General features: G+C 41.6%; 1 protein-coding gene across 3 annotated transcripts in view; it reads right to left on the reverse strand.

The window, feature by feature from the left end:
• trim36 (tripartite motif containing 36) overlaps nucleotides 1-17,174 on the reverse strand; it is a 28,992-nt gene extending 11,818 nt beyond the window's left edge. The window contains exons 1-8 of one of the 3 annotated variants that reach the window (XM_019887545.1): nucleotides 16,944-17,174; nucleotides 11,890-12,124; nucleotides 8,048-8,113; nucleotides 5,887-5,949; nucleotides 3,932-4,278; nucleotides 2,982-3,128; nucleotides 1,909-2,004; nucleotides 37-174 (exon numbers count right to left, since the gene is read on the reverse strand). In XM_019887545.1, the coding sequence (XP_019743104.1) occupies nucleotides 37-174; nucleotides 1,909-2,004; nucleotides 2,982-3,128; nucleotides 3,932-4,278; nucleotides 5,887-5,949; nucleotides 8,048-8,113; nucleotides 11,890-12,124; nucleotides 16,944-17,006 (1,155 nt within the window). In that variant the 5' untranslated portion in view covers nucleotides 17,007-17,174. Of the gene's footprint in view, nucleotides 1-36; nucleotides 175-1,908; nucleotides 2,005-2,981; nucleotides 3,129-3,931; nucleotides 4,279-5,886; nucleotides 5,950-8,047; nucleotides 8,114-11,889; nucleotides 12,125-13,979; nucleotides 14,235-16,943 lie in introns of those variants that run through there. The other 2 variants (XM_019887546.1, XM_019887547.1) reach the window with 2 other exon arrangements.
• Nucleotides 17,175-19,922: the final 2,748 nt, after the last annotated feature.

A 19,922-nucleotide genomic window follows, 5' to 3' on the forward strand; every position in this document is an offset into this window, starting at 1 on the left:
AAAATCAAGAACGAGCAAGAATGCCCAAACACCCACCTGTGATTTGAGCTGTCCCATGCGTCGGCTTCGAGATTGCTCAATGGATTTGAGCATCTCCGACTTTCTCTCCTGCAGGGTCTCGAACAGGCGGTCAAAGTGCTCAGTGGCCTGCCTCTCTGCCAGCTGCCCATTTTCCTTTGAGACAAACATGAAATATTACAAACGCTCTCCCGGGATTTGTGATACCGTGTGCCCCTGCTTGCATTTTATTCCAATTCAAGCACATCTCAGGATTCACAAGACAACCCAAAAATGTACCCCATCAGGCATCATCTCAATGTCGACAGTACATGCCATCGTCATTGTTGACCAACAGAACAAATCAAGAATTGGTAAGCGTCTAAATTGGCATTAAATCTGAGGGAAAACTGACATCCACGCAGCGACCATTTAATCTCAATTACAACCAAGATGTGTTTTATGACACTGAGGCTTTGTTTGCGCAGAGGCTGTTGTTGTCTTTGAACAACAGCTGCTACTCAAAAAAAGAACCAAAAAAAACCTTCACCCAGTGTGTCAAGATAAAAAGTACACACTCTGACGTCGGCTCAAACCCTGACGTAGCTTAGAGGAACGGAATCTGCAGTTTCCTCGTTTGTGTGGTTTAGCTAACGAACCTGAATGCCCTTAACACATACAGTAGACAATTACACACTGCTATTCAACTCAACGGACAGGTTTTCAAACAAGCCACAGAGACCGTATACTTTGTTCCCTTTAAAAGATGTTGTGTGCTATAAAACAATTGCGCATTCTGTTCTTTATTCTGTGTCAATGCAATTTAGACATACCACGGACAGAAAAAGAAATGTGGGGAAAATGGCATATTTCAAGGCAGTGTAAGATGGGCTTCTGATACTACCTGCCAAAGTATAAAATTGCCAAGTTGACTTTTCCCCCCTCGCGCCAATTACATGTCAGAGCAATTTACTGTACATATAACAGCAACTAACTAAACAACTTAACTAGAAAGCTTTGTAAGTAGAGACGCGTTTCCCATGTAAATGTCCTAATCTGTTCCAAGCCCCCCCAAAATTCAGACATGTTTTGTAAAGCATAAAAATGCATCAAAATATGTAACAAATACATGTTACAATTAGATTAGTGCACAATAAATCAGAGTTGTGCATAATGTAAAAATCAGAATCGAGGAAAGAATAAAAATGGTCATTTCATTTTTAACTGCGTCATCGTTTTTTTGCCCTCTTTATTTCATGTTCTCTCTCAGAAGTGGTTTTTGCCTGGCGTTTTGTAAAGAACTGATCCAAGGACGTTTGCTTTTGTCGGCTTTTAACAATCCTTCGAAAATGTCCAAGGCAAACATCAGCATAGTGAGCGGCCGCCAGACTGGTGAACACTTGTTCTGGATGATTCACATTTATGTAGAACTATTGGAACGCCTCATGGCCCGAGGGGTGAATGACGAGGATGCTGCATAGACATATATCTACCTATCAACATGCATCGAGAGCTTCGGGAGAGGTCCCTCTTAGCCAATGGGATGCCAGGAAGATGCTAAGTAATAGCCAATGGCAGAGCAGCTGTGAGTATGTTGCGTTCAGGAAAAACGGAGCTGCGAGTAGCACCCCATCCTGTATTTTTACCTTTCATATCTTGAAATTTCTTTCGTAACAAGAGGCAATATTTTCCTGTTGAGGCGTTTCGTAACTTGAAATTTTTGTATGAAGAGACGTTCGTAAGTAGAGGTACCACTGTAATGGCAGCATTTTTTATTGTTGCCTTTTACATGCAGTGTAAAAAGACTAATTCCAACTCAGTTGACCCAAAAAAAATGGAAATAAAAATTCCAATCGTGATCATCAGTGAGCCATCTTCCCAGGCCTTCGCTAGGGATTTGAAGTTGTGTACCTCTGTCTGACTAATGAGCTGCTCCAGTCCAGTAATTTGAGTCTTGACTTGGTCCTCTTTGCTGATGAGGTAATGGATACTCTTGGCCAGCTTCTCCTGTGAGAGGACAGATGAAGGTACAGCAGATTTTTAGGTGGGCTCCATTCACACACACAAAAAAACCACACTCACCAGACACTTGAATAGGTACAATACACTCGCCCACTATGACGGCGACCATTATCTGCATAGAGAATGTCTAACTCGTATGGAACACAATGACATGATGCTGCATTTATGCTCCCAGCGACCGAAACCTGAAACGGGGCCAACTGATACACCTCAACCACAGTTTGACAACACAATGAACACACACAGTCATGGGGGGGGGGGAAACAAATGCTTGCATCCAATATTGACAACACGCCTGCACTCAGCCGATTGAATTTCACACAGATTGTGCCCGGATGACAAGTCTCAACTCATCTCGTGTTCAGAGCGCTCTGCAGCTCAGTCTTCTCCAGCTACAAATATCATTCTGTTTTTTTCCACACCCCCATTATATCGCAAATGTTTTAAGAGTCATCATTTTTCGTGGATTTTACAGCATATTTACTGCAATGCCCTCACATGTGGGAAAGGAGAGCCTTTTATTAAATGGACACTAAAACAAACACAATGAACACAGCTCATGCCAAGACACTCAAATAAAGATTTGCCAACATCACATGCCGCCACACAAGGCGTCACAATCTAACAAAGACACTGCAACAGCTGCAGTATTTTCCATTCATTTCATACAGGCATTTTTTTTGTGTGTGTGTTCAATTACATTTAATAAGTTCGAATACGTTCATGTGTTTCAATCATCTGGGATGGGTAATGCCATTCATTGCCGCAAGAATGGGACGCATTTTCCCTTCCCCTGGTGTTAAACCATTAACCGGTTCTTCGGGTTCTTTTTAATTGTTAAATTCTTTGAAGTGATGCTAACGGTTAGCATCACTTCAAAGAATTTAATGAATGGTTAGCAGCTAACCACTCATTAAAAGGAAAACATTCACGTGACACAAAGCCTCGTGCGTGTTCCGTACCTTGAGAATTTTGTAGGCGTTGCTCATGGACGTGACCTTGTGGTTGGCGTGGGTGCCTCCAAGCTTGCACAGGTGGCAGACTGGCCGCCGGCACACCTCGCAGTACATGTTCACCTTCTCCATTTCGTGCTCAGGACACATTAGAACCTATGACATTAGCCAGAACAGGACTATGTAAAAAAGGAATAAAAGTGTTTTTTAGAGCACAACAAAACTATTAAAAAGAAGTTGAAGTGAAACAGGAAGAAGCCCGAGACTTCCAGAAAGCATCGAGACAAGTTTCCTGATTCTTATCTTCAAATAGAAACTGAATTCAGAATTCAACAAACACCAAAAAAGAGAAGTGATTTGTTGCATCTACGTTGCCTTTAGGAGAAACAAAAAGGAGAAACAAGCCTCTGAACTCCATTCAAAGGATGAAATACAGCCATCCATCTACCAATTTTCTGTACCGCTTATGAGCAATTTCTCTCAAAATAACAGGAAGAAGCACGTGTTGTGTGTAGTCTCAAAATTCCCGTCATCTCGCCTCCATTGTGGCATTAAAGGTGATTGAACTGCTACGACATACCACACATTCCAAAAAGAAAATAACATGCACAAACAGTTTTGTCATAAATATCCTTGATATACACTTTACATAAGTCTTGCTGTGAGTAGTTAATAAAATTAAATAAAAATCCTAAATCCTGTATTCCACAAAACTATTTAAAAATCATCTTTCAAACAATATCCTGAAAAATAAATGGCTGACAGATCATTTTATTTTCTGTGGACACTACAGAAATGGTACAAAAGCATGAATAGTTTTTTTTTTCAAGTGAGTGTAGGCTCAACATCAATCCATCCATTAAAAAGCAAATGTATGTCGGTGTGAAGGTTCAGCGTAATGCGCCAACGCGAACAACAGTCAAGTAAGAGTGTTAAAGTAATCAATCAGTGGTACTTGCCTTGGGCCTAAAGTTGGTGGTGGGTCCCACATACTCGTGCTGGGCCTTGGGCGTGCCCCATGGGTGGTGCATCTTGAAGCACTCATTGCAGTAGCTGGCTTTGCAGTCCATGCAGCTCTTGGTGGCCTCCTGCTGCTGCGGCGGCTTGCAGATGTTGCACATGATGGCGACGGCGGCGCGGGCCGCCTGGCGGTAGCGCTCCACGATGCTCTCCAGAGTGAAGTTGCGAAAGAGCATGCTGATGCCGCGCTCGCCCAGGTCGATGTCGTGCTGGCAGCCCGGGCACGCGATGGTGGTGACCCGAGGGGTCACGGATCCTCTGCGCCAGCCCGGGGATGAGATGGAGCCTGGGGAGGGAGAACGCGGGGTGAGCAATGCATGTAGAATTTGGCATTCGCAGCCTTTGGATTCTATTTGGGATTTTGTCTGAGGCCCTACTTGTGAATACCGTATTTCCTTAAGCATTTGCCATTCCACTCAAGAAGTCATCTGCTTCAAAAAGATACCGTCCCTTTTGCACTCAGGAAAAAAGGGATTGTAACCAATTCTCAATTGATAGATGTTATTTTGTCACACGTGTTAACATTAAAAAAGGTCACTTCCAAGCCTATTTAGTTGCCTCAGTTGCTAACCAAAACCACAGCACCTACTCAGGCATTTAATCCATCTCAAATTATGTTGGAAAGGCCTTCCATACATCTAACTTGCCTAACTGTCGTTGAGTAAATGAACAGACCGTTAATTGGAGAAATACAGCAATTAGGCTGCGGAAATGCCTCTAGTGGCCACCTGCAAAAATCAAATACCAGCTACAATCTATAACAAAAAGTGTTAAGACTTTATGATTGTCATTTGTATTGCAAACGACAACCATAATAATACATGTTAAATCAACATCATTATTGAAATTGTATCGCAAAAAGTTTTGAAACATTTCTACATTCAATCTGATTAAATTGCACCTAATGTGGCGTCAATGTCATTCTCAGTAGCGGCAGGTAAAAAAAAAAAAAAAAGACTCAAAATAGTAGCACGCTCACAAATAGGGCCTCAGCATAGTCTCCTCACTTTGTGCTAAACATATCAACAATGACTATTGAACTACTGCTCCTTACATACGTGGATGCATGTAACGGAAAGCACAACACAATGCATCATATCAAGCAGCTGTCACTCATGGGTCCGGGAGGCGGCTCTATCCTAGGACCACTGTGGCTCATTGAGAAAGACGACAAGCAGTCATGTGTGGAGGGAGAAAAAGGGATTTTGCCATCTTTTTTTTTTTTTTTTCATGTTGCAAGTCATTCAACATTCACAACAGTGGCAGACAATAAGTGTTGATAGTGAGCTGGACCAGGCAGGAGACAATCAGGTGCTTGAATGACATTAAAGACAGCGGAAATGCCACAAGTGGTAAACTTCACCAAAACCTTGTGAGACTTCGGCTCAGTTAGGATCTCCAAGACTCGACCATCGGCGTGTTTTACTTTGTTTTGTGTGATGCCACCAAAGATTGATAAACCTCGGTACAATATAAAATTTCATGTCTATTTCTTGGGTTTTTTTTCCTTTGGTGAAACTTGATACAAGAACAACTTGGAAGTCAACCACTGTAACGAAAGGACTCTTCCACTCTATTAGATCATTTATCCATTTGTCCAGTTGGCACATAAACACTTAGTGTATTTCCACGTATGCAACACAAAGTCCTCCTAAAGCAACAGTGCTTTCAAGAGTTAGTGTTATTTTTTTTTCTCCACAATACTGTGCTTGTTACTGATGCAGCAGCATCCTAACAAGTGAGGCGCACACACATCACGGGCACAAAAGCAGTGAGGACGAACGCAAAAAAACAAAACAAAAAAACACTCAGCACGCTCAAAGCCACCAAACTCAATTGACGACTCGTCAAACATACAAAAAATAAAAACACATTGACAAGAATATTGCTTCACGTTTTTGGGGAGAAGTGAGGAGTGCTGGATTTATCTCAGTGTTTCCGCTTCGTTTCCGTGGACCTGAAAATTCAATCAAACACTCCTCAGGTGAGGAAAAAACACTGTGGAAAGCCCAAAGGGGAAGTGGGGGGAGTGGGGGTGAAGCAGGGGCAAGAGCGACAAATGGGTGAACTACATTGAGTCCGCATATATGCCGCGCTGTGGTGAGCAAGGTGATGAAGCGTGACAAGTTGAGACCTCGGGGCTAACGCGGCTGCCAGAGTGCAACCGCTGATCATGACAAACTCAATATGATGATGAGCATGATGTGGCTCCCGTACGACAAGTGACCCAGGCCCTGCAGCGACAGTGCTTCTGCTTGTACCATCCGAGGGATGATTCTCAGATTTTTTTTTTTTTTTTTTTTTTTTTTTTTAAACGTGTCAGCCAGAAGAAACCAGGACACAAATAATCTTGTCAGTGTCAAAAGGATGGGAGAATCTTGGAATGTTCTGAACTCCTGCTTCCATACCAACTGAGCAAGGATTTCTGCATGGGTTGAACTCAGTTTCTCATAGCTGGCGTCATGTTGATCTTCAGACTGTAAACTTTACTCACAAAAAGTTGGGAACAATGGCATTTTTTTAATGCAGTTGGATTTTTTTTATGGAGGACTATAAATGTATTTATTTAATCAAAGTAACAGAAAATAAAAACTATGCCACGAAGAATGCTCACAAGCATCCAAAGCGCTATTAAATATTGGCAGCTCCTTCTCGCAAACAAAGCCTCACTTGTCTTCTGTTTTGTTGTGCTTGGCTTGCAGTGGCGATTCCTCCTCAGCAAGTGCTAAACAATTAGCGGCCGATTTTGTGTATTTAATGCCACGAGGTGCCGATAAGGCGAGCGAGTAGAAGGCCCTGAAGGCAATGCTGTCAAGAACAGCAAGAAGAGGGGCGAGCCCAAACGGCGTCGGTGTGTTAGTTCAGGCTTCTCTGTTTCAACACAAACCCGCTGTTGTTATTCGAGTCAGACTTTTCCTGTCATTCATTTTGACAAGAGTAAAGAGGATGGATGTAGTCGTTGGCATTGAAACCATTAACAGATTTTTTACTTAAGCTTGAACCTGATCTCCAACTGTTCAATTCGATCATCCTAGCTACAGAGAAGAAAGAAATTGCTTCTTCTCCTTCACTTGTTTGGCAGTTGTCAACCACTCTGTAATGCAATACTGCCACCTACATAACTGGAGTGAAATATTAGCAACCGTGACTAATGACTACGTTTAGAAGCTCGGCATCCCCCCCTCCCAAACGTCATTTAACAGCTGTATTTCTTGTGCTCTAGTCCTGATATTCTTTCTTCTGCTATGCAATGAAAAAACATGGAAATGGAGTTTTTATGGGTGATTCACATTTATGTAAAACTATCGGAACACCTCCTTGGCAAATGACGAGGATGCTGCATCGACACCTATCTACACACATACGGTAGAATTCCCTCTTAGCCAATGGGATGCCAGGATGATGCTCGGCAATAACAAATGACAGAGCAGCTATAATTTGTTGCGTTCAGGATATTCGGAGCTGCGAGGAGCAGGCCATCCTGTATTTTTACCTTTCGTATCTTGAAATTTCTTTCATAACAAGAGGCAATATTTTCCTGTTGAGACATTTTGTAGCTTGAAAATTTCGTATGAAGAGACGTTCGTAAGTAGAGGTACCACTGTACTCCATTACTGCCGTACTTAGTGTTTTGCATTGGATTCATATCTTTTGGCCTATAAGTGTTTTTGATACAAATATTGACTATAATTATGACATTTCACGAAATTAGCTCTACTTGCGTATTCACCACAGAAACGGGACCTCACAAGCAGGGGACCTCGTGTATCTTATATTTCTGTTGGGCCTTGGCGGATATCTATGCTATACAAATATCTGGCATCATTTTAAGGTTAATTTAACTTTCTCTTTTAATGCAACAGCTACAAACTGAGTACCCAAAAATAAATAAATAAATAAATAAACAAATAAAATCAGTTTATCTAGTGTGAGTTTGCAGTTGTGTTTGGTAGTGACAAGGCTTAAAAAAAAAAGGGAGGAGGTGAGGACTAGCGGAGAAGTAGCACTCAAGCTGGGGTTTCACAAAGAAGGTCCACTGGCGACACTGTACTCACTACTACAGTTACTCAACAGCCGGAGGCCGCGTCTACCTCGACTTCCGAGCGACCTTCGCACTGTGGCTGCAAGCAATCAACAAAAAGAGGTGACAATAAAATATGAAACAAACGCATGAACGTGTGTGTGTGATCATGTCATCATGAAAACAAGTCAGCGATAAGAAAGTGGTTCAGAAATAAACATCAAAGTGTAACAGCTTGGAGCGGAACACAAGAACAGATGATTGAACATAGTGAGTAAGCAGAGAGCAGAACGGTGCATCCAGGAAGTATTCACAGTGGCATTTCGCTCGCACTTTTTTGTTAACGTTAGACCTGAAAAAGGAATCAACTGATTTGGAAAACGGTAGTGCACCAAAGGTCACAATCCAACCTGATTGAGCACGAGTGATATTGCCCAGCGAAATAGGGGAAAGCAGCCCAAAAATAGGTGGTCCAAGCTTGTGGCATCATATTTAAAAAAATAAAATAAAAAAAAAGACTTGAGCCTGTAATTCAGAAACACAGTGAATACCTGTAAAATGTATGTGATCTTATTTTTTTTGGGGGGGGGGTGTAATTTTTCTTCATGTGGTCATTATGGAGGTTGAGGAATTTTGAAGAAATAAATGAACTGATTCCATTTTGGAAGGCACTTGTAAGATAAAATGTAGGAAAAGTGAAACCCTGAGAATACTTTCCGGATGCAACAGTAAATACTCAGAGGACATTTCACTGGGTACACCTGAAGACTTAAAAGGTACAAGTATACCCAATGAGGTGTCCGCGCAAAGTCCATGCAAAAACAAGGATCACTTAGGTACAAAAGAAATGCATTACTTCCTTGCTGTTAATATTGTGATTTAAGTGATTGTGAGACACACACCTGTGGCACTGGACCCCCAACTGAAGCACTTATTTATAGAATCTTTTTCATGAAAAATACTTATTGGCCTTACCGGTATATCCCTGCGTATTCAAGAATGTTTTTGTTTTGTTTTGGTTTGGTTTGTTTTGTTTTTTTTTCCTCCCAATGCAGCTGAATGGGCTCATTTATTCACGGTTTTAGCTGTTCATGGGCCAGCCTGGCCTCAATCCACCCCAAATAGCGGCAGTCCGCTGTACTGGCAAGCAGGCCAAATTTGAGCATTTTCCCTTCCATGGTGATCAAAATCAGCAAAGGCCCAATTATCGGATACCCCAAAGGTTACCCTGAATGATCGTCCTGCGGAGTGAATTGTGTTCGAGGGATTTTTATTTTCCCTTTCCAAGCTTTCTGGGAAAAACAACAAATCGAACATTTTAAACTTGTCGAGTATTTACAATGGTGAATCTTTCAAGGTGGTGTATGTGAAACTGAATTTTTTTTCCCAGTACTACTACTTTGGATTTCCCGACTGTATGGAACACTTCGCTTCGATAGAGGTCAGTCTTGGTCATTTAACGAAGGAAGACGCATCAATCAATCAATCAATTTTAAAATTCTTTCACCGAAATTAAACAATAAAGTCAAGCCCTAGTGTATGGTCTGCCTTGTTGGTCATCTTTAGACATAAAATTTGGGTGGAACCCAAAGGACAAGCAGCATTCTTCTATCCACTCACAGCACACCAAGGCCTGTCCCAGTTGCAACCTGACAATAAATAAACAGCCAGCAGGTCCCATTCCATTCTTCGCCTTCCACTAATCCCTCATTCATTCCTTACAGGGGCAGCCCGGCGTCGCCATGGCAACCGACCATCCGAGCGGTGGTGGCCGTCTTGTTCTTTCGGCGAGGTAACGAGCTCCTAAATTTGAGGCCCTTAAACAAAAAGATGCACTGTGTGGTTTTTGTAATCATCTTATTAAAACAGAACTCGGACATTTATAATCCTCGGTAGAATGTTTACAGCTTTCTAATGCGGGAGCTGGCCGCGCTTGTTCATAGTTTACATACAGGGGCGTCGCCCTAGCGGGCTAGCACATTGAGGGGCTTTCAGCTTGTCGAGCGATTTGCTTATTCAAAAGTGGAGGTTTTGGTTTCCTGTGTCAACTCGACACATAGAGGACATAATAAATTCATTCAGCTTGCATTGGAGTGTCAGGGTGAAGAATGTTCCCCCAAAGAGACTTTTTTTTTTCCAACTCTTTTCTGCTGAGCACCTTCATTGCCATAGCAACCACTTGTAGCTAGGTTTTTGGTAGTGTTACACTGGAGACTGGGGAGTAGAAAAACGCAGCCACTAGAACAGGGATGGACAACTGGCGGCTCACGGGCAGCTGCCTGTGGCTCGCACCCATTCTCTGAGTGGCCCCTCAATAAATCCCCCCCACCACTCCTCCCCCAAATAAACACAAAAAAATTTTCAGCGTCCGCGGATTCACTTCGATTTTTTTCTTTTTTTTTTCTTTTTTTTTTTTTATGTTTGTTTTGTGTGTGTTATTTTTAGGGAGGGGGGTTGTAAAAAAAAAATGAAATCACAATTTTGCAATGCATTTCAATCGACCTTAATTATACAGTACATACACTTCGGATGTTCGCGGACTGACACATTTTGTTCATAGTTAAATTGGCATTTTTGTCATTGATCGGATCAGATGTTTGGGGTCCGACGAGGCCCATCAGTAGCGCCAGTGAAAAATTGTGGCTCCCTCCATCATTTAAGTTGCCGATGCCTACTCTATACTTAGTGACCCCCCCTTTTTTTTTTCTATAGCACACAATACAATCCATGTATTAAATTAAAAATTTAAAAAACTAATACTAAAAATAATTACAACTAAAACAGCATTTTGAACAAACTAATACAAACAAGCTCTAAAAACAAATTAAACCTATCTTAATTTTAAGATTAAAAAAAAAAAATCTAAAAACAAAAGAAAAACCCAAAACAATATCAACCCTGGAAGAGACTCAGGTCCACTCCAACAAAGCGAAAAGTGTGGAGTAAAATACAGCAGCCTCCACAGCGACTTCAGCATTGGTTATGCCAACGAAAAAAAAAAAAAATTCGAGTAGAGACTAAGGGCTGCTGCAGCAAAGTGGAGACTGCGTATAAACAGTGCAGTGTCTGCCACTAAGCTAAAGATAGCATGTGTCAATTCTAGCCGTGGAGATGTTACTAAGGCGAGTCTTCTAAAAAGCAGAGGTTCAATTCGAGCGACTGTTTACAGGGAGATAAAAGGCAACGCTGTGTGTCCTTCAGGATAACAACTAAAAACAGCCAACTGAGGCGGGGAAACCAAAACTGTTGTGACAAGTTGATAATGCTTTCAACCTTTCATCACTCGTCAGTGTTTGCTGATTGTCCGGGGTTATTTGACACCCACTCCATTCCTTAAAAACAGACGGAAGTGACGAGTCAAGCTTGAGCTTGTCAAAACTCAGCAGACCTACCTCATAAATGTGACTCCTACTTAAGAAAATCGACAGGATTAGCGCAAGAAAGGCATGTGTGCCACATTGTCATTCAATCATTTGTGTTCATCAAAGTAGGACAAGGAGGAGGAGGGATGCATACAACAGTGTGGCCCACTTTTGAGCTCGGCCCTTTGTCTTGAGCCTTGTACACTCGAGCCCCAAAAGTCCAACACTTGGAATTGGACTCATATTTTGGAGAATCCTGCGAATCATGTTTCTATTTCCTTATTTTGTGACTCTCTTTAAAATTAGGACTGTGTCTAGTTTATTTTACACTTCTATATTTCCTGTACAGTTAATAAAGGTTAACCGTTGATCCTGGAACTGAATGATTGACATTGTCAATTGGGAAAATCGAAACTTTCTGCGTACGTGACTTCAGAGGTTCCACCGTGACGTCATCTCACGAACCTGGCTTGATAATATCACGCCCATCTCACAAATCTCGTCTCGCACTGACCTGATCGCACCAGCTTGTCCAGCCTCTCCATGGAAGGCGAAGGCACACGGGACCTGGGGCTGCCCGGCAACGAGCACTCGGAGCCGCCGTCCAAGGAGTCGTCATAGTTGAGCATGAGTAGCTCTCTGACACATTTGTGGCACACGCTGTGCTGACAGGGTAGGATGAGGGGGTGCGTGAAAAGCTCCTTGCAGATGGGGCAGATCAGCTCCCGCTCGATATTTTTGATGGGAACCTGCAAAGCCATGAACAATCAATTTCAACGGGAACTTGCGGGCGGCAAAGGTATTAACAATCAATTTGACCCAACCCCCACCACATAGCCCCGAACCATTACCAAGTTTTCCACAATGACGACAGACTTTTTCACCAAATTTTGTAACAACCCCATATATTTTTTTCCAATTAAGGACAAAGTTTCTCAACATACAATTGCAAGGGATTTCGGGATTTCATCATCTACGGTTCATATCATCAAAAGGGTCTTAGGACAGCTTGTGGAGCCGACGATGAGAAGAAAGGAGCGTCAGCACAGACCGCAGATGCGTTTGTGGAACTGGGAGTCGCCGCTTGGAATTAAAGCGGATTTACATGGGACAGGAGATGTGAGCAAATCTTTTTTTTCCCCCATCAATAGACGCTACAGCTTCTTGTTTGCTTTCAAACTTAGCTCGTAGCAGACGTGTGCACATTTTCAGCAAGACGTCTTTGATCCACTGGTGAAAGGACGCTTTGATTCTCTCCTCTTTCATCTATAACTGCTTCAAACAACAAAGCGTATGCAGAAAAAGTGGTTAAGATTGCATGACTGTCTTTGTCTTATCTGTTGTGTTGTATTATTTTGTCATTTTATGTTAACTGTTCTGTTGATTGAGAGGAAAGATATTTCATCTGTGCTGTATGTTGCAACATATTTGACAATAAAGTTGACTTGACTAGAGAATCTGGAGAAATCACAGCCTGTACGCTGCAAGACCGACAAGCAACATTGAATGCCCATGACCATTGATCTTTCAGGCGGCACTGCATCAAAAAAAGACATGAATGTGTAAAAGATATCTCCACATGGGCTTCAGAAAATCAATGCCAGTAAATACACTTCAGTGCTACATCCGTAAGCACAATTTTAAATTTCACAAGCAGAGCAAAAGCCATTTATCAACGACACACCACCAGCTTTTCTAGGACTGAGCTCATTTAAGAAAAGTGTCCATAATTGTGAACATCGTGTCCTCCGGGCCAAAGAGGAAAAGAACCAACCAGACTGTTATGGACACAAAATTCAAGTTAGTATCTGTGATGGTATGGGGCTGTGTTCGGCCAGTGGCATGGGTAATTTACACACCCGTGAAGGCACCATTAATAATGAGAGGTACATACAGGTTTTGGACAATCTTATCCTGCCATCCAAGCAATGATTTTTTTTTTTTTCATGGACGTCCCTGCTTATTTCAGCAAGAAAATACCAAACCACATTCTGGATGTGTTACAACAGCGTGGCTTTGTAGTCGAAGAGCACAGGTACTAGACTGGCCTGTTTATCACGGATTTTTTAATCTAGTTTTACACCACGTTGTAGACATACTAATTTCAAGTACGAGGATGTTTTTTTTTTTGGATTGACAAATTCAACCCAAGTTTGTTTGTTTGAATTCCATTTCAAGAGAGGTATTTTGTGTGCTTTCTATCACATAGGTGTGACCAAATGGGCAAGCACGAAGCACACTTGTGCCAGTGTGACAATTAGTTCCTCCTTTGCATAGTGTCTTTCGTTTAGCGTGGTTCTCACACATTACATAAGAGAGGATTAAGTCCACCATCTAAATATAGACAAAAAACACGCGTAACGTGTGTCGCTCACGTTTACGATGTAAGCGCTTATTTGAACGACATAATTACAATTAATTTCGAGAAGTGAGCGCTCAGAAATCATTACAAAAACGTCACAGTGTTTCAAAGAGATTAAACTCCGGTATAATAGACGGAAATTCGAAGATTTATTTGAATATGCTTGTTTTGAGGAGAAAAATGACAATCTTGACGTATCGTCTCGTTAAAAGTATCATCAAACTTTTCCCCAAGTGACTTACCGCGTGTGTGTTACTTGGTCGCATCTCCGCATTCATGACGAAGGTGTGGGGTAATTTCACTTCCCACGGCTATTTAGATGATAAAACAACGATTTTCTTCAGTGTCCCAACACAAACGGCGTGTGTTTGGACGGCAGCTGATGCAGAGTACAAAAAAAAAAGCCGCGTGAACTTTTCGTGACGCCGCTTAAGGAGCAGAGCCGGCGAATTGGTAGCTGAAGTAGCCGACGCTGACTGCGGCTATGAAGGCAGCACGCGGGGGGGAGGGGAGGGCGCCTTGGGAAGAAAAGGGGTATCTCTATGGCAACGACTGTTGCTTTCAAGAGCATCTCGTAAACGTAATTACCAACGTCATCAATCTAACAGTCCCATTTTTTTTACTGTCAAACGGGCATGGTTTTGTGTAGAAAATGAAGTCCGTCTGCTCTAAACGTTGAATAAGTAAGCTGACAAGTTTTTGGACTTCAATAGAGCGTGTATGAATGGCAAACACGCAACACAATGATGGTTTTTGGCAAGGGCAAGGTACAATTTTTTAGGTACACCATCCAGTTGGATCAATTCAAGAACTGTGTAAAATAAGTTAAAACATGAGATTTGATGGCTACTTTCAGAGGAATTAATTGAATACATTCTTTATTATTGCTGTTGTGGTTTGCACGACGGCCAAAAGGCGCCGCGAGAGTGGCTGCCTTTCCAGCAGCTCCTATATTTTGTTGTTCTACGTCTTCCTTTCATAACTTTGCTGCTGCGAATTGGGAATTTCTCCATTGCGAGACTAATAAAGGTTTTCTTATCTTATAACGTTGTTACATTTTACAGCGCTTAACTTCTTTCATTTCAAAGTGCTTCACAGATTTGTTGTTACCTTTAAAGACGACTTGTGACTTAAAACACTACTTGCACAACAATTAAGAGGCTTTGGGGGCCACAGTTTGACCCTAGCACAGACTATTCCATTATTTCCCATGGGATTTTTTTTTTTTTTGGTAGACAGTCAGACTCTTCACACAAAAAAAAATATACAAGTGCATAAATTTAAAGCTGAGAACGAAAGTGAGATAGCAGACAGTAAACCCTCCTCCTTCCTTATTGACCAGTGTCATAAACTCCTCTCAGTAACCGGGTGACCTGACTCACTGCACAGCTGCTGCCAAGTGTGCCACATCCACCACTACATACACAAGAAGAGTGTGCACCCTGCCTGCAGCACTGTGGAACTGCTGTACTAGCACACATACAAACTCATCTCATTACAACACTTTCAGGCCTTCCAACACAACAAATGCCTGAAATAGCAACGTGTTACTCTACAATTGATCTTTAAATAGATCAGTATCCAGGAATGGTGTCGGAATGGTGTCGGAACGTTAGATCTTATGAGAGTACTTGCAATGGTCTATTTTTAATACGTTTGACAATAAAGTTGTATTCAATTCAATTAAGCTTTTCAGTGTAAAATATACATCGAATAAATAATAGCATACACTCACTAGCCATGATGATTAATTAGAATGTAATATTGTAATGCTGCAATATGTGGTCAAGGATGACACACTGAGCAGTAACAGAATGCGCATTCAATGAAGTGCTACTGTTGGGTACAGCTCACACTTTCACGCCTCAATGTTCCTTTACTCTTTCATCTGAAATTTTCTTTTGCTCTTTCTTCTTTGATGGTATCATAACCACCAATCAGGAAGGACCTCGACTGAGCAAAAGATACCACATTACAGTTTACAAATTGTCTCAAAATGTGTGTAATTATTAATTTAACACTGTATCTATGAATGTTCTTGGAGTTTATAGATGGATTAACCACCGGTACATCAAATAAAATCAATGAAAATTAATATGAATGAATACATTGTTTTATTACCTTTTCCGTTTTCATTTTGTTTTTTTAAATTGTATTGTTGTGATTCCTTTATTTAGCTACAAAGTAGTAAATCACATAAGTTGATTTCATTTTTTTTTTTACTTTTATAAGTATACAGTTATCTTAACGTCTTTTTTTATCTTTTATTCCTTAATATTTCACTTTTTCTAACAACAGACTATCTCTCTCTTTACTATATATATATATATATATATATATATTTTTTTTTTAAATACTTTATTGTGGATGTGCAGACTGCAGTGTACACTCGTACTAAAATGTATAATAATGATAATAATGACTGACACACACACACACACACACGTGTGTGTGTGTGTGTGTATCTGTGCGTATTTTAATGTTTTTACTTTTGTAAGGTTTTTTGGCTATTGAATAGACAGACCTGACCTGAAAACCTGGACTCACCCCCACTCACCCATTCTGAATATGCTTATACTGTATTTATATTTTATAATTTATATTTACTTATATACTTTTTGTTCTTCTGCTTCACCCTTTCATAATTGTTGCTGCTGTAAATTGGCAATTTCTCCATTGTGAGACAAATAAAGGGTGTCTTATCTTATCTTATTTGATGTCTTTTGGGTTCCTTTTCCAGTGGAGGTCAGAAAATTAGGAACAGCTCAGTGTGATGCAGTTGAACCCACCCATCGATAATCATAATAAACCTATCGCGACATGAAAAATGATTCTTGTAAGATAGACTATTTGGATTCATCGCTTGCATTTGAACTCATTGCTGTACCTAAAAAAAAGTGGCCGGTGAACATACTATGCATGCACATGACTAATCATTATGTTCAATTGCGTACAATGAGAATGACAGCAGACGATCAGCCTACACGAGTAATGGACGCAACATGACAATAAATCACATAGAAAATCACATAAAAATGACGTCAACAGTCAAAGGGGAAGCACATTGTATCGACTGTATCACATCAAAATGGCCATAAATCAAATCGATGTGACATAAACGGCACCGGACAGGCTTGCATGCGGCCGGGAACCAGACGACACGACACGTCGCCGTTTGCACTTCCATAGCCGGCCGTGAGACTCACCTCGCCCCGCTCGATACGTTCCACAATGCTGGCGAACTCCGTCATGTCCTCAGAGTCCGACATGGCTGCAGAATGACGAGGAAGGGGATGATGAAGAGGATGATGCAAGCGCGGGAGCTGTATTAAATATTACACACACACACGCAAACACACACACGCACACGCGTTCCCAACAGCTGTGGTTTAGAGCAACATGAGAACCATCCCATCCACGCTCCCTCCCTGCATGTTTTCTACAGTGCATGCGCAGACATCAGGAAAACATTTTTTATCTTTCATATCCAGTGTGTGTGTGTGTGTGTGTGTGTGTGTGTGTGTGTGTGTGTGTGTGTGTGTGTGTGTGTGTGTGTGTGTGTGTTCATCTTAACACCTCCTGCATGCCGGCTACACCCCTGAGCAGAGATGTCTCCTGTCACACAGAGCTCCTTTGACAGAGAATGAATGAATGGCTCCATTCTGTGTTGCTGATCTAAATTATTGTAATTTAAAAAAAAAAGATTCACAACATGAAAGAACAAAGGGGACAATGATTTTCTTCAGTTTGGCGCAATCACATCTTGCCGGTTACATGCTGTGTATTATGGGATTCATTGTTTGTCATTGAAATGTAATCATGTAGCTGTATGTACTGAATCGATCCACAGATTATGCACAGCTATATACATGTATTGATTGACATACTGCATCTACATCTTGATCCCCTTCTATCCTCCACATTTAGTAATCTATCAATCCATCCATCCCTATGTAGGGGAAAATGAGTCACTGTATCAGGTGCAGCAGCACTGAGCTCCATAAACCATTTACTGTAATGTGCTCTAATGTGTTACACGGGCCCGTCTAACTCCCCTCTTTGCATTTAAGAGCACCAGCGTTGTGTTAGTGTGAGGTAGGATTTAGTCTGTGATCTCATTTTTTTGGTATTTTGAAAATGCCACTTGTCCAAAGTCCCCAGATGGCCTCTTTGGCTCCATGTCGCATCGCAGACGCATACCAGACGCAGCAGTCTGCGATAACAATCACAAGTCACCTACCTACTGTCGTTGCTCTCCACACACATTGTACTGATAATAAATGTAATATTACTTTAGTAATCAAAGACAAATACTGTACATTTCTGATCATCCCTGTTAGCAAAAAGCTCCAAATAGCAAGATCCGAAGAAATGAGCCCTGAGGAACACCGTTGTTGGAAACTGTACACTCTGAAACACCTTTCACATTGCCTGCAAAAATAAATGGCACTGACACAGAAATTGTTGTACAAAGCTGAGATGGTGGTTTTCCATATTCAGGGAGAGAATACCACAGCCATAACAGAGTCGGAATGTGTGTGTGTGTGTGTGTGTGATTATAATACAATACACAGAAAAAAAGTTCTATTGGGATCTTCCTTAGCTCTTGGGTGTGTTCAAACCAATTACGACAACGATCAAAAGATTCTCAAGCCACACAGGAGCGAAAAGTCCTGTGGAACTGACACTTGACAAACCCGCACTGGCCTCCTACTGCACTAAATAGACAAGAAACATATTGCATTGTGTTTCACTGATTAAGATGGACACGGGTTGCACAACTGCAAAGGAATGAAGGATTTTGTAGGAAAGACTGACACACCAAACGTGTTGGTAAAAGGTTTTTAGTCTCATTGGAGAGGAAATGTGGAGGAAGAAGGCTCCTTTTTCTCAAAACGGGACCTTATTCAACAATGTTAAAGCCTACAATCCATCCCTTTTTTGTCCTTTCATCTCCCGTAGTAGTCGTAGAGGCCGTATTGGGTTGCACGCGTCACAAAAGGACGTCTGCGCCACACCCGAACACAGCTGTGTCTTGACGATTTCAACCTGGGTCGCGCTCAATTCCCTTTGGGAAGCGCAATGGAAGTGGCAGCGCATTTTTGCTTCATAGTTCAGTATCGGTCCGTCTGCACGTTGTGCGCCGCTGTGCTATAGCGGTTTTGATCTTACGTTCGTCACAATCTCTAAGGACTTGAAAATTAGGTCTTCTAATGAGGAGCAAGGTTTGTCATGGTTGAGAGTAAAAATAGAGCAAAAGGATTACTTTTATGAATAGTGAAACACGCTCGCAGGAGACAAGACTCCATTTGTTGTAGGTGCGGAACAGTGAGGGGTCTATTTGCGGCAGGGTTTTATTTTTCGAATTTGGATATGGAGTCTATTAAAAGGGCCTTATTTGAGGAATTACGTCAAAACATTTGCTTATCTCGAGGCTTAATGCAAATTGGTCAACTGCACACAATGTTTATGACTTGAATATTCAAAACAAACCAGCAAACACCAGACGGGATGGGCACCTTGACGTATTTTATTTCTCATAGAGTATTTGCAGCTGGGCTTGGAAATGCACGACATTCGTTTGCATTTCCATTCCGCCTCTTTGCTTGCGCATATTTACAGTTTATTGACATTTCTTTACAAAGCATAGAAAAAGAAAATAAATGGCATTTCATGTTATATTGTTACATCATGTATATCAGTGGCTGTATGGCATAGAGTCGCTTAATGTCAGCAGAGGGTCCATCTGCAGTTAAGTGGCGTAAGTATTGAAGGGATCTGAGTCAGTGTTTTTTTTTTTTTTCCCCCCTCCTTCAAGAAATGCATTATGTCCCGGATTACTGGCATTGCAGAGAAAATGCATCAAAGTTGGTAGAGCGGAGCGAAAGGAAGCCTATTTATCAGACAGAATCATGTACCCGAGCTCCACTCGTGCACGGGCTAATTAGAACACCGCGAGTAAAGTGAGGCACATTTCAAAGTGGTCTTCAGCTCCGAGGACACGCACTAAATGAATGTAGACTCGGCCTTTGGAGGACACATGGAACGTGGCATCATTCCATTAGAAAGCAGCAGCACAGAGTTGGAAAAAGCAGAACGATGCTGATTCTGAACACACACACACACACACACACGCGCGCGCACACACACACACACACACACACACACACACACACACACACACA

This window comes from Hippocampus comes, unplaced genomic scaffold (assembly GCF_001891065.2).
Source record: "Hippocampus comes isolate QL1 unplaced genomic scaffold, H_comes_QL1_v1.1 scaffold377, whole genome shotgun sequence".
NCBI classification, from domain to species: Eukaryota; Metazoa; Chordata; class Actinopteri; order Syngnathiformes; family Syngnathidae; genus Hippocampus; species Hippocampus comes.